This window comes from Daphnia magna, linkage group LG3 (genome assembly GCF_020631705.1).
Source record: "Daphnia magna isolate NIES linkage group LG3, ASM2063170v1.1, whole genome shotgun sequence".
NCBI classification, from domain to species: Eukaryota; Metazoa; Arthropoda; class Branchiopoda; order Diplostraca; family Daphniidae; genus Daphnia; species Daphnia magna.
In genome coordinates, this window is record NC_059184.1 from 7410794 (window position 1) to 7426007 (window position 15214).

General features: G+C 39.8%; 1 protein-coding gene and 1 long non-coding RNA gene across 3 annotated transcripts; both read left to right on the forward strand.

The window, feature by feature from the left end:
• Positions 1-294: 294 nt before the first annotated feature.
• Positions 295-2317, forward strand: LOC116918893. 2 transcript variants are annotated; one of them, XR_006644543.1, is made up of 5 exons: positions 295-343; positions 406-535; positions 596-745; positions 822-915; positions 982-2317. It is a non-coding gene; the product is annotated as an uncharacterized LOC116918893 (long non-coding RNA). The 2 variants fall into 2 exon arrangements; XR_004391708.2 differs by having other exon boundaries at positions 316-535.
• Positions 2318-5626: 3309 nt separating this feature from the next.
• LOC123470763 (flocculation protein FLO11-like) lies at positions 5627-13492 on the forward strand. Its single transcript, XM_045171518.1, has 9 exons — positions 5627-10958; positions 11026-11161; positions 11261-12073; positions 12195-12251; positions 12363-12419; positions 12527-12604; positions 12724-12771; positions 12875-12937; positions 13012-13492. Exons 1-9 carry the CDS (start codon positions 10947-10949, stop codon positions 13062-13064), a joined length of 1317 nt encoding a protein of 438 aa, XP_045027453.1. The 5' UTR covers positions 5627-10946; the 3' UTR covers positions 13065-13492.
• The last annotated feature ends 1722 nt before the right edge of the window (positions 13493-15214 follow it).

The following is a 15214-nucleotide window of genomic DNA, read 5'->3' on the forward strand; positions in this document are numbered from 1 at the left end:
GACACAAATCTGTTTCAAAGAAATGATTTTCTCCACTTACTGGAATTCTTTAACGAAAAGTTAAGGATTCTAAGATACTCTCAATTAAAAAATACAAGGAAACCCTGTTTTTGCTTGATCTTGTATTTAGGTTTTCGAAGCAGTAGCAGTAGCGAGCGTCAGATGGTGTCCTCCTAGCCCTTGTTTTTCCTCTGATTGGTTGTTGCCAGGTAACGCGTCACCGCCATAGGAGGTATACGAGTTTACAGGCCTTAAGCATTAAGTAGGCCTTGCCCTTCCCCGTAACTAATGCCCTCTGGAGTTGAGGGGCAAAAGCATAACATTTTCCAGGCGTGGTCTGTAGGTAAATTTATTGAAGGTAGTTTGTAAATTCAGGTTATTGTTTCATTTGCAATATGTACATAGATTTTGTGTTATCATATATATTAAATGTCTACTGTATCTAATTATAAAATATCGGGAAGGCCAAGCAAAAAAACACAACTGCACGCAGTCTATGATATCAAAATTGTCGAGGGCACCTACAACCTCACAGGTTCCTTAGAGTATAACTGAATTCAGCAAAAAATTACTTAACTCTTCCTAATTTGACTAGGATTCTGATTCAATGATTAGTGACCCTCTTCCATTGTCAACATGGGAGGAACTTTCAGTGTCTCCTCAGTCAATAGACACTGGTAGTAATCCTGGTTCTATTGTGCATGCAGCCAACAACCAGGAATTTATAGTTGTATCCACAATTGAGGTAATGATTATAATCTTGTTTCATTCAATTTCAACATTTGTAAAACTAATTTGTTTGGAATTGAGCAATACTGCAGATGCCATCCGAGAATAATATACTAGTGTGAAGGAGAAAGTGGAGTTCTTAGAAGATTTTAAATGAAAATATGCTGATGAAGAAGGCCTTAAATGGTAATCCACATTGGTCGTATAATCTTAATATATTCATTCTCTAAGTTTTTTAAAACCTTTTTAAAGGAATTGATCAATACTGCCAAACCTCTTAAAGAAGAGAATGCCACCCTGAACCTGAAGGACAATGTCCAGAGTCTAAAAGGCTCGAACAAAGCTTTATTAGTGCAGGAGGCAGCATATGAGCTAATCTAGACCCATTAAATGAATAAATATTTTTTTTCATTGCAGGTGGAGTGGAATAGATTAGCCTACCTGGATGGTGGAAAAATTAGGTTAGGTTTGGTAGGTTAATATTTTACAATTTTTCAGTTATGTTGTCTCAATTTAAATTATTTTGATGTAATATCGTTATGTTTTGTAAGTAACTCAAGTAACGTAAAAAACGATTACCTAAATTAGACTATTACTAAAAAGGTGTATATCAAAGTGGTAATGTGGTGTACTATGGAACTAGTTTTCCGCGTTCAAATCGCCGCGATAACAGGCTTGTAAAATTTTAAAATCTTATCTTTAGTAAAGTTTGTGGATGTTAATATTATTATCCTAATGTAGCTTCATGGGTAAGGAACTATTAAATCAAAGCAGTGGTGTGATGAATTAAGAGGTACTGTTGGGATACCACCATTTCTGTCGGGACAGGAATATCCAGCTCGGACGGTGAAAACGTAGCTGGGTTCACAGTCGACGTACAATGTAGATCTCAAGGTCATCCCAATGTCCTTTTTTTGGACGTCGTTAAGGATCATCCACTGTACGTCCTAAAATGGAGGTCCAATGGGTATCCTTTTCTAGACATAAAAAAAAAAAAAAAAATTCTATGCCCAACCTTATCTCTGTAATAGAGCAAGTGACTGTGACTGACGCGTACCGTACTGTTTTACGAGCGCACCTTACTATTTTAAGAGAGAAATTGTGGCTGGCGGCCACGTTTGTATCTCGATACATACATGGCTTCCAGCCACAAAAGCTATCTTAAAACACCAAGGCGCGTTCGTACAATAAATTTGCGAGTGATCCAGCCGAACAGTGACTTTATCTCTAATTTTCCAGCCATCCGGCGACATTATGCTATACAATGGCAATATACTTTCGGAAAAACTATGTTCTACTCCATAGGAATCATAACTGATCTGCTTATTTTTTGTGTTAATTTTTACGTTATTGCTAGCCAAAAAATCTAATCCTAAGATACAATTTTCATTAAGATTTTCCATCACTTAAAAGTTGTGGTTAATTAAATGATTCTTATTTATTGTTATTTTAAATTCATATTGGCCTAATGATTTGAGCTCTTGTCATGATACTGTCCTAAAATTCGGATCATCGATGTTTTTATCACTTATGTTAAAATAAAAGCTAGATGAAATTAAACTGGCTGCTGCACCAGCGTCTACTAAAACTTTTGTTTCTTTTTCAAAAATTCTAATTGGGATACGTATAAGTTTAGGTATTTCTGCCGTAAAGCTAGGTTTTACATGATAGTGATTAATGCTATTGGAATTATAGAGTGAGTGGTTTCCTACATTTGACGTCGTGGTTGACGGTTGATACGTGCCATATCTGTCCAACATTCTCTTGCAATGTGTCCTTTTTTGTTACACTTGTAGCACGTAATGTCACTGTTTTTCGCTGGTTGTGTGTTGTGAAAAGGTTGTACTCGTGGCTGATACTGATCACCAGTCGATTCACGCCATGGCTGATTTTGAGGGTTCCCAAAATTTGAGGGTTGGTATATATTCCTTCGCGGTTGATACAAATTATTCTGTGGCCGTTGAAATTGTCTTTGGTTTAGTTGCCGTTGGCCATTTTGATGTAGCCCGTATGAATAAGGTGTGTGGCGTTGCGTTGTTGATTCTTGAAAATTCCCTTCCCCTCTGGGCGTTATAGTTTTCTCTATATGGGCTGGCCTCTCTGCTTCTGGAAAAACTTGGTTCTCGGCTGCGTGAGTAGCTTGATTCGCGGCTGTTTTGCTGGTTATTGTTAAATCGTACTCTCGGATACTGTGGTCTTGAATTGTGTTCCCGTGATTGTGATCTGCGAGGCTCGTATTGGTCAGTGGCTACTATGACTGCAGTTTTTTCCTGTGATATTTCATTTTTATTAGCACATTCCATCTCTAAAATTTTCTGTCTTACTTTCTCTATTTCGAAATCCTGTTGTTTTCCATGGTGTGCAATGCCAGCAATGACTGCTGTTAGTTCTTTGTCGTCGTTGTTTTCCTTGTTTTGTAATATCTGTTCTGAAATAAACAGTTGTTTGCATAGTGCATCGAAGTCGTTGGCATCTTCTGGCATCCGTAGGTAAAGTTCCGTTTTTATTTTTGGTAAGATCCCTTGGATTAAAATTTTAATTTTGGTGGTATCCCGCATCTTTTTTACTTTACTCAAGAGCTGGTCTTCCACAACTGTCTTGTTGTGGTCAAGTTTTTCTTCTTTTCCTTCGATTCCGTCGTATAGGTTGTTTAGTCTTGACACGAAAGCTTTGCAGTTTTCTTCCGGTTTCTGTTTTAGCTGCAATAATTTTTTCTTTAAGGTGGCTAGATCATAGGCGTCTTGGAATCTTGCTATGATTGCTGATCGCCAGTCATCGTATTCAAGTTCATCTCCTTTTTCTGATACATATTCTTCGTGCCAATCCAGAGCTTCACCTTTAAGTTTGTCTGAAAAGAATCGTAATTTTTGGGTGTCGTCACAGTTGTTGTTTCTTGCTACGTGCTCCACTGTTTTAAGCCACTCCGTTATCATTTTGTCTGTGCTTTTTCCTTTGTATGGGGGGATGGATTTTTTATCTTCTCGAGAGAACAGTTCCCCCAATACTTTTACTATTGGTTGAGTAAAGGTTTTGATCATGTCTATTTCTTCTGCGGTAGGGGTTTTTTCTGTTGATTTCCCTATTGGGTTGTGTCTCGAAGTCTCAGCTTCCTCGGAAGTATCGTGGTCAACTCCCATGATTTTAAAATTTGGTTTTTCTTTGTTACGAAGTTCGTTCTGTTTCTGCAATAGTTCTATTGTTTTATTCTGGGACTCTATTTGTTTTTTTTAGAGTTTCAATAGTTTGCTGTTGCTTTAAAACTTGTTCTGTATCTTATTCGAAATGTAATGATTTGTCGTTTATTTGACTTATTGACGTTAGATCGTTGATTTGTTCTATTAGTTTTGAAACTTCTCCTGTATGTTCTTCTGTTCTAGAATTGTCTGAGCTCTCTGCTTCGATGTAAAAAGCTTCTTTTTGCTTGTAATCCACTAGACGTTCCTCAAGGCGTTGTATCTTCTCTCCTGTGTTGAAATGAGTGTTTCTTTATCTCTTATTTGTCTTTCGAAGTTTCTATTCCTTGCGGCTAATTCTAGTTGCCCTTTGTGTAGACAGCTTCTTTCTCCCTTTGTTGTTTCGAGAGAGTTTTTCAATTCTATTACCTCCTTTTCTAATTCGTCGCTTCTTTCTTTCTGTGCCTTTTCATGTTTCTTAACGGTATTATAACTTTCTAGGAGTAACTTGTTTTCGTTTTGGAGTTTGTTTATATTTTCTTGACCTTCGGTTTCCACGTGTGCTGTAGTTTCTTCCTTCTTTTTAAGTAGTTTTTTAAGATATTCTTCGTTTTCTGTGTTTTTTCGAAGTATTTGTTCTAATTCACTGATTCGCTGATAAGTTTTTTCCAGTGAATTCTTAAAGAATTCGTTACTTTCCATTATTTTTTCGGTCAATTGATTTGGGTTCTTTTCTTTTTTTGCAATTTGTTTTTGTAAGTTAAAGTTTTCTAAGCTGATTTCGTCTGTTCGTTTTTTCTCTGCGACTTGTTGCGCAAGTGCTTCTTCTTGGAGAACGGTGTTTACTTTGATCAAGAATTCTTTCTCTTTACCGTTAACAGTTTTTAACTGTTGTAAAAGAGTGTCTACGTTACTAAATTCTCCTCCGAGTGACTGAATGACAATTGTTGACACTCACAAAAAATAATTAAATAAAAATAAAATAGATAGAATTGAAGGTAAAAAAAATTGAGAAATGAAGAAATGAATAGGGTACCCAATATTAGGAAAAAATGGAGAGAAATCTAGAAAATAGTTACGAAAACTTATTGTTTAACGTGAAGAAGTTGGTTTCGCCGTAAGACACTGCAGGAATGGCAGACCAACTTCGACACAGCTGAGTTTTTCACATTTACAAGAACACGCAACACAGGAAGTTCTACTGCTCTATTTATAAAACAAGAATGAATTAAACATCGGTATGTTTTCATAGAAAAACGGTTTCAAAACCCGATTTTGGGAGAATCGGGAAAACTTTAACTCCGAAAGTTTTAACAATTATAGGAGTGGTATATCTTGATCTATCCATCTCTGTAAAAATATTGCTTAAAAAGTACTTATTGGAGAAGTAAACCGCCTCGCCATTTTTTAAGTAGTAGGTCGGTGCTGTTTAGCGGGTCTAAGGTATCCTCCATCTCCCAGTAATACGTGAAATTTAAATAATTTTTTTGCGGAGAAACTATAAGACTAAAATAAATAAATTTTATAGAAATGAATAGCTCTTGATAAGGGCTATTTATTTCTGTATAATTTTTGAAAAAATATTCATACACAAAAATGTTTCAAAAACAATGAAAATTGTTACTTAAGTCTATAGGATCGAGTATATCTGTAGAGCACATAAAATAAAAAAACTTCTTGTCCAAAATATTTTTGAATTTAAAGTTAATGAAAATTATCTTAATTATTTTACAGAAATGAATAGCCATTAGAATTTTTTTCAAAAAAGGGCTATCCATTTCTGTAAAATATATTATTTTTGGTCTTACAGTTTTCCCGCAAAAAATGATTTAAATACTACTTTTTATTGGGGGGTGGGGATTACCGGATACCCGCTAAACCGCACCAATCTACCGGGAAAATGGCAAATCGGGTTACTCTTCTAGTAAGTACTTTTTAAGCAATATTTTTGCAGAAATTGACAGATCTTATCAAAATATATTCATTCCTATAATTTTTTGAATTTTTTGACTTAAAGTTTCCCTGATCATTACAAGATCGGGTTTTGGAACCACCCACCAGGCCCAAGGGGTGATAATTTACACTAATTAAAAAAAACACACTGTTACTTAATTCAATCTATATATAAAATGAAAAAAAACAAACAATAAATATAAGTAAATATATTGTATTTGTAAAACCTAATAAAGATCAAACAATAAATGCAAATAAAAAAAAAAAAAGAAACAAACAAATCAAAGTGGCAGCCCCACGAAAAACCATACTGTGTACATAAGACAAAATGTGGGAGCGGAAAGCAAAAAGACATGGAAGGGTGTAAGGGTGGAGAGAGCCAATCAGAGTGCCAGAATAGTCCCTCTGGAATGTAGCGGTGACGGTCTCGACCCTTCGAGACCGTCCAGTTGTCATTGAAGACTTTTCTGAGATGCACCTGCTCTCACCGCATCTGACCCGCCGCTGCCATGAGACCGCTGTTTTCGGACTCACGCTCCGCCAGATGCCCCATGGTCACATTTAACAGCGTCGACTGCTCCTGGAGAAGGTGTACCACCTCCAGACCTTTCTTGTCAAATGACTCAAGCACCGAGTGCACTGATTCCAAGTCCTTCGTCTTAAAGGTCCCGAAGAACCAGTTAAGCAGCTGACCAAATCCGTCGAACAGCCTGCGCTTTCACCTGGTTCCGTTGTCCTTCAGGGCTCGTTCCCACTCCCAAAACTCCTACCTCCGGCGCTCCGCTCTTGTCTTGATTTCAGCCAAGTCAAGCGCAGGACCTACAAAAAATGGTTTGACTTCTATAGGGAAATTCCCTGTGATTGCCTTTTCAAACGTGCGTGACATATCGTCTACCCAAGCTATCTCAAGTTTCATTACTTGTTCAGCTCGCTTAGTAGGCACGTCATAGATAACTACCCATTCCGATTCACCCAGCGCCAAAGTTGCTTCGGGATAAACCATCGCTCCTTCGGTCGCGACGAACATCCCTCTCATCTCATTTGCCTGAACTATTTGGGCTACGACACAGACCAATATGTAAGAACAGCATATTCTTCATCCACCCGTGAGCCCGTTTCTTCCTGGTCGGACGGCCCACCGGCGATTCCGACGTCGCTTGTTTTTCTGTTGCGGAATCCCCCCGACTTGTAGGCTTTCGTCCTCTTCGGCAAACGGCTCCAACAGCCGGTGTCTCCTTCTCTCCTTTGCTTACCTGGCCGCCGGTCCTACAGTTGCTTCAGCAGTGTTAGTGTCGGGTGTCATTTCAGTGTCGGCTACGGATGTCTCACCCGTTACGGTTTCGGCACGCGGCATACCAGCTTAAGTTTCGGCATGTGCTTTACCCGAGCTGGTTTCGGCATGCGCGACACCCGAGTTGGTGTCAGCATGCCCAACCTTCTCATTTCTTTGTCGCTATCGGACTCCACGCCCGCTTCCACAACCAACTTCTTCATTTGCGACACATGCACCACAATAGTTTTCTTTCAACCTGGTTTCCAAAGTTCGTAGTTCAACTCAGTGACCAGCCCGATAACTTTAAATGGTTCCACATACTGATGCAGTAGCTTTCCCACGAGCCACTTCTTCCGCTGCGGCCGAAAGACTAACGCTAGGTCTCCAGGGTTATACACCTGTACCGCACTGCTCTATCAGCATGTATTATGAAGCTATTAATATTCTTCGTGCAGTGGTCGCTGGCATGCAACATGTTAGTTGTATATTAGTCTTCTTCTGATTCTGTGGTTAATAATTCAAATTTTGTGCGCCTCCTTTTCCTATCGTTTTCTTCGTTTTGAACTGCAAGTACTTTTGTTTTGTTGTTTTCACTGGAATTTTCCAAATGCGGAACATTCTTCGTATTCGCTGGTTTCTTATGTAATCTTGTGCATAATTTCCTTCTTTGTCCGGATTGTCGTCTGTGGCACCATTTTTCGGAAGCACATTGACGATGTTGGGGTTCCCATAACGAACTACAACCATTATAGCAGATTCAAATCTCGGCAAGGATCTCTGATTTACGTCGACTCCTCGTCACTGATCGCAGGCTGCTAAGGCGATCGCCCTATTATTAAACTGAGCTGCAAAGTGCAACATAGTTTCTGCTCCTTGTCCCGACTGGCTGATGAGTTATGTTTCCTAAAGGAAACTTATGCTTTCTTGTTGATTAAGTGCTATTGCAACCACGAGCGGGGTCTCTCCTAAGGAATTTCAGGTGCGCAATTTGCAATGGTGGTAACCTAACACGCATAAAAGGTGCGTATTGTTTGTTGCAGAGTCCCGGTGTGCTATCGTTTGTCCATCTTCCATAATGCCTGGATCAGCTCCAAATTCTAGCAGTAGATCCGTTTCGTCAAACCGTTCTTCCCTTACAGTTCCATGCAACAAATTTTGCCCGTTGGAAGAAAAGGCGTTTAATGCTTCTTCCAGTTTCTCTCCTCCCTTCTTTTCTATTTCTTTTTTTAGATACAGGAATTCTCGGATGGTTTCTCGAGGTGCATAAATCATTTCGTAGATCCAGTTCCTATATATATTGGCAGTATCCTCCTAATTTTTTAGTTGGGCTTGTGCTATATTCTCCATTTTAATTGGTCCTGCCCTTCCATAAGATAAAATAGTTACTGTCTTCATTTTGCAGTTGTTGCACGATCTTGTAGGTTCCTGGCAGACAGGATCTTGTAGGCTTTCTTCCGATACGTTGTCAGGGTTGACGTTCTCCTCCTCTGGCTGATCCTCTTCGGATAGCGGGCTTTACTGGAACATATATTCATTATTACTCTCGCTTTCTTCTTCGGATACAAAATTATTTAATTCGTTCTCGGTGCAGCTACTATATCGGCATTCGTGTTCTTCTTATAAACCTAAGGAAACAGTTGTAGTACTACTGTCACTGTTGCTGCCGTCGTTGCTGTCCGACTCTCCTTCCTCTTTAATGTAGTCTGCATTATTGGATCCCATTCCGATGTTCGTTGTTGAACTTGATCTACGAAGCTATATGAATTGTTTTCTTTCTTTTTTTTTTAAGTTACTCTTTGTCTTTTCCTGTTGTAAATACAGCCCCAACTTAGTAAAAAAAATCACTGCATTTTCAGTCCTTCGTTCCGTTGTATTAGTTTTAATTAACTGTGTTGCCCCTCCATTCTTTTAAGGTTTTGTGCTGTGGTAATAGTTTATTATAAGCATGCATCATTGTAATATAAACAACTATAGGTGTTGCAACGCTATCGTTATTTCCCTTATTGTTATATATTTTGGGCTGGGTTAGTAGTGCAGCGGCATAGGTCTTCCCATACCATTCCATAACCAACGACGTACGTTTATTTTGTATGCCTGCCAGTGCAGTTCTTGTTCTCATTTTCCCATTTTAGCTCCGTCATTGGATACAAATTTTCCGTTCTGGGCGCACTTGGTTTTCTTATTTTGTTTTTCATTTCTCTATCTTGTGAAGTGGATGCCATTAGAGTCAGTGGAACAAATTCTCGTGTGAATGGTTGCTCTTCCACGCCCTCTGGTAGCATTGCATCCATTTCATGTCAATCTTTATTTTCTTTTGATTTTTGTAATTTTCTTTTCTTCTCCATTTGTTGCATGACTCGTGGAAAAGGGTTGGAAACTATGAAGATCCGTAGGCAGATAAGGAAGATTATAAATCTTATAACGGATAATCCCATAATTTTAAGTGTGTCGAACCAAGAAAATATATTCCCAATTTGATTATCTTGTTCTTCGGTCACAATGATATTTGACAATGACAGAGATTTTGTCTCTCCCTCTTGTGTTCTTCATACTAGGGAATTTCATATATTTAGTTGTCCTATCTCCCTTGTATCATGGACATCGGCGCCACTAGTCCGACCCGGAAGATGAGGCTCAATACCTCAATACGAAGTCATTTCGTATTTCATATATGGCACAGGTATATGGCATATTGGCATGGTTGCATGGACTCTTTATGTAGTTAAACAGCCGAATGCTGGTCATTGACTTACTTTTTCCATTAGAGAGTAAAGTTTATTGAGGCAAAGGCTCTAAACAGAACGGTATACACATGTCCAAAATTTAACAGTAAAGTCGTTAATCAGGACTGAAATTCGAAATCCTCGTTCAATTTTGGTTGGAATAGTTAAATTTGGCAAAATTCTGAGATATGTCCCAATTTTCAAGAATTTGAAAAACAGCAAAGGCAATAGCCTTCTCACTTTTGCGATTTTTGGTCAAATCCCAACTTTGGCTAAAAGGTTTAGATTCCTACTCGAAATTGGACGGGGATCACGAAAATCAAGTCCGTTTTGAAGTGTGATTTGTATTTTCGACAGTAGGACGTTCGAAATGGAAATCTAGAAATTCGAACATGCTCAAATTCTACTCATAACACGAAAATCGATTAGCTTACGCCAAATATAACCTGAAATTCGAAATCCTCGTTCAATTTTGGCTGGATTATTGAAGTTTGGTCAAATTCTGAGATATGTCCAAATGTCCAACAATTTGAAAAACAGCAAAGGCTGTAGCCTTCTCACTTTTGCGATTTTTGGTCAAATCCCAACTTTGGCTAAAAGCTCTTGATTCCTACTCGAAATTGGACGGCGATCACGAAAATCAGGTCCATTTTCAAGTTACACTTGTAGTTTTAACAGTAGGACCTTCTAATGAAATTCTAACATGTTCAAATTCTAATCAAAACTTGAAACAGATTAGCTTACGCTAAATCTGACCTGAAATTCGAATTCCGCGTTCAATTTCAATCAAAATAGCTTAGCTTTGTTGAATTCTGAAACATGTTTAGATGTAAAGTTTTAGAAGAACCACAAAGGCTACATGGATTGAAACGAAGACTGAAAGCTGATTCTAAAATAATTTGCTAAATTTGTAACCTTTTTCTTCTTAACGTGTATCTTGTTCGTTTCGGACGTATCATTTTTCTGTTGAGTGAAAACTAATTTTGTTTTTCAAAAAGCACGTAGCCGGTATTATACGTACCAAATATAAGCAGAGAGACCGTAATTAGACTCATTTGTAGTTTGTACATCCGAAAGCAAAACGAAAATTCGACTATGAAAACAATGGTAAAACTTAATATTGCAAGTATTATGATTGTTGTCATTAATTCTCCTTTCTGTCTGCTGTTTAAAGGGTAGTACAATTTTCCATAGCCATGCATTTGTTTTGGTTTTATCCGTTTTTCTATCCGCTGCATTCGGCCAATTGACCACTCAAGCTAGTAGGACTACAGTAACCAGGATGCCAGTTGGTGGCACAACAAGACCAGGTATATTTTATTCACGGTGTCTGTGTATTTGATACTATGTGTTTCTTTAGTAAATAGTTCGTCCTTTTTTTTTTTAATCTGATTAAAACTCTATTACAGGAATACCGTCAAGTGCCTCTACCCAGGCACCAGGTACTACGAGACCAACGCCAAGTGCCTCTACTCAGGCATCAGGTACTACGAGACCAACGCCAAGTGCCACTACCCAGGCACCAGGTACTACGAGACCAACGCCAAGTGCCTCTACCCAGGCACCAGGTACTACGAGACCAACGCCAAGTGCCTCTACCCAGGCACCAGGTACTACGAGACCAACGCCAAGTGCCACTACCCAGGCATCAGCTACTACGAGACCAACGCCAGGTGCCTCTACCCAGACATCAGCTACTACGAGACCAACGCCAGGTGCCACTACCCAGGCATCAGGTACTACGAGACCAACGCCAAGTGCCTCTACCCAGGCATCAGCTACCACGAGACCAACGCTAACTTCAAATGCCTCTACCCAGGCATCAGCTACTACGAGACCAACACTAACTTCAAATGCCTCTACCCAGTCATCAGCTACTACAAGACCAACGCTAACGTCAAGTGCCTCTACCCAGGCATCAGCTACTACGAGACCAACGTCAATGTCAAATGCCTCCACTCAGGCATCAGCTACTACGATACCAACGCTAACGTCAAGTGCCTCTACTCAGGCATCAGCTACTACGAGACTAACGTCAATGTCAAATGCCTCCACTCAGGCATCTGCTATTACGAATCGAACGACACCGTCAAATGCCTCTGCTCAGGCATCAACTATTACGAATTCAACGCCATCGTCAAATACCTCTATTCAGGCATCAGCTACTACGAGACCAACACCAACAATGGTAACCAGAAATGTTACCACCAACGCAACTACAGGTGCCAGTGAGCTATTTCTTTCTTTCACGAGTGTAGTTTTGCACTCGATGTATATTTAGATTTTTCTGTTAAGGTATTACCTTTCGATCTAATGAATTTCTCATTTCTCCTGATACCACAGGCACTTTAGGACTAACCTATAATCCGACAACTAAACCATATGTTTCGGAAATCTCAGGTATCTATCACCAATTGTCCTTTCTATTTACTGTTTAAAGGATACAATGAAATTCTTCACATCATGCGTGTATTTTTTTTTCCACTTTTCTATCGGCTGCGTTCGGTGAAGTTTCCACCCAATCAACTACTGTAAACTTGATGCCAACTGGTAACACATCGAAAACAGGTATATTTGATCGACAGTAGCTATATATTTTATGTATGGAGTTTCTTTAATCAACAATTCGTCCTTAAATTCTTTTTTCAAAATATCTGATTAAAATTCCAATACAGAATTACCGTCGAATACCCCTGATCAGGCAGCAGCCATTACGGAAGCAACACCGAACATGGAAGCCACTATAGATGCCGGTGAGCTACTAAATATTCTTTTTTCTCGAGTGTTGCATTGCACTTGGTGAATACTTACAATTTTCTGCTAAGGTTACCTTCCCACTTAATGAATTTCTCATTCCTCTTGATACCACTAGGGGCTTCAGGAATAACCCAAAATCCGACAACTAATGCAGAAGTCTCGGGTATCTGTCATCAATTCTTCTTTCTATTTACAGTTTAAAGGCTAGTGAAATGATAGCCGTGCATTTTTGTTTTGTTTTTCCGCTTTTTTATCCGCCGCGTTAGGCGAATTGTCCACACAAGCAAGTACTGTCAACTTGGGGCCAGATGATAACACATCGAAAACAGGTATATCTTATCTACAGTAGCTGTGTATTTCTTAAGTCAATAGTTCATCCATAATTGTATTAACTCCAACGCAGAAACCCCGTCAAATGTGGATGCTCAGGAATCTACTATTATGGAACCGATGTAGAAAGTAAACACCTCTTAGACTAGTTTCACTGATTAACTTATTTCTTTATTATTGCTTGATATGAAACTCGACAAATATATCAAGCGAGAACAAAAGGATCCAAAGGCACGAGAGTTTTCAAGTAAGAACAGTGATAGACAGTTTTACTATGCAGACGACGTGAAGACAAGAAGAAAGGGTTGCCAGGTCGATAAATCGCAACATCCCCACTCAAACCGGAACTACTCCAATTCTTGTTCTGAGCTCTGGAAAAGCTGGGCCCGGAAGCGCCTTGGTCAGTAGATCGGCTAGTTGGTCTTTTGTTCCGATATGGACGACTGCAATGTTGCCGCTCACCTGTTGCTCACGGATATAGTGATAACGTATATCAATATGCTTAGTCCGACGATGGAATTCTGGATTCAGTGTGAGTTTTACTGCGCCTTGATTATCGCCAAATAAAGCTGTTGGTTGTGTCTGTACGCAGCCAATACTGTCGAGTAATTGGCGTGCCCAAACAATTTCCTTTGTCGCCTCGCACATGGCTACGTATTCCGCTTCGGTGGTCGATAGAGATACACAAGATTGGCGTCTACTGCCCCACGCAATTGGTCCCCCATTAAAGATGAGAAGAAATCCAGAAGTTGACTTGCGGGAATCAGTGTTGCCAGCGTAGTCCGAATCTGCGTATGCGGTTAATACCTGGGGTTTTTCTCCGATTTTGTAGACCACTCCAAATTTTGACGATCCTTTTAAGTATGACAGAATTCTTGTTACAGCTGACCAGTGAACTTGCTTTGGATCGTGGCAGAATTGAGCTACTTGTCCGACAGCATATGAAATGTCTGGACGTGTGCAGACCATCAAGAACATTAAGCTGCCAACTGCCTCACGGTATATGGACTGGTCACAAGATGGTGAAGAGGGTCCGCCATCAACACCTGCCAAGGTAAGTCTGGAAAACGGGTCCGCTGGTAATCCCTTTGGGTTGCACTCCGCCATTTTAAATCGGTGAAGAATGCGAATGATGTACTGTTCTTGTGAAAGATAGATAGTTCGATTAGGACGATCTCTATCGATTTTTATGCCGATGAAAAGATCAGCTTCTTGAGTGGAAATTTCTAGATGATCTGATAGCTGGTTAATTATTTCCAGCAGCCGTTTCTTGTCCCGTCCACACAGAAGACCATCATCGACCCAAATTGCTAGGATGATGATGCCGTCACCACCATTGTGATGATAAACACAAGAGTCAATTGGGCTTCGAGTGAATCCAAGATTAACAAGTAGGCCATCAAATTTAATATTCCACAACCTAGATGCCTGCTTAAGGCCATACAAACTTTTCTGCAAACGACAAACGTTGGTTGGGTAGGCAGTTGAAGTAAACCCTGTCGGTTGATTCATGAAGATTTCTTCAGTTAGTTCACCATGTAAGAATGCAGTTCTTACATCGAGTTGTAGAATTTCCAAATCGTTCGCTGCTGCTGTTGATAGAATTGCTCTTACTGATTCGTGGCGCACAACTGGAGAAAATGTTTCGTCGTAATCAACGCCCTCCTTTTGTGAGAAGCCCTTGGCTACCAAGCGAGCCTTGTAGCGAACGGGGTGACCGAATGAGTCCATTTTCACTTTGTAGACCCACTTACACTTAATTGTCTTGCGGCCACTTGGAAGTTTTTCTAGACGCCAAGTTTGGTTTTCTTCAAGAGAACTCATTTCTTCTTCCATAGCACTAATCCATTTTTTCGCATCTGGTGATGTGATTGCTTCTTCGTACGACTGTGGTTCAATGATGCTTGAGGAATCCTCGGTTGTGGCACAAAGAAAATTGGGGTCTTCAATGAGACGATCGGGTTTTCTTCGGATACGAGCTGTTTTGAGAGAAGGATCCATTGCGGCTTCTGGTGCGTCAAATCCATGAAAGGGTTCAATAACATCTTCCACTTCAATAGTTGCTTGTGTGTCGTTGGAACATATGATTGAATTAGACACGGTGGCACGATCATTGGATGCGGATGCATCCCCACCCACTCTATGTTCAGTCAAAATGTCAACATCAGCTACATCGCAACAGGGCGGCGACATGATCGGGGCTTCACTTAGATTTTCGTTGAAAATAACATCTCTCGATATTTTTACTTTGCCGGATGAAGGGTCGTAGAGTCGAA

Excerpts from the sequence above, each read along its gene's own strand:
- LOC123470763 (XM_045171518.1), top strand. Across the intron at positions 11,162-11,260 it reads TGGTGGCACAACAAGACCAG|GAATACCGTCAAGTGCCTCT; the intron begins GTATATTTTATT and ends ACTCTATTACAG. Across the intron at positions 12,605-12,723 it reads GGAAGCCACTATAGATGCCG|GGGCTTCAGGAATAACCCAA; the intron begins GTGAGCTACTAA and ends TGATACCACTAG.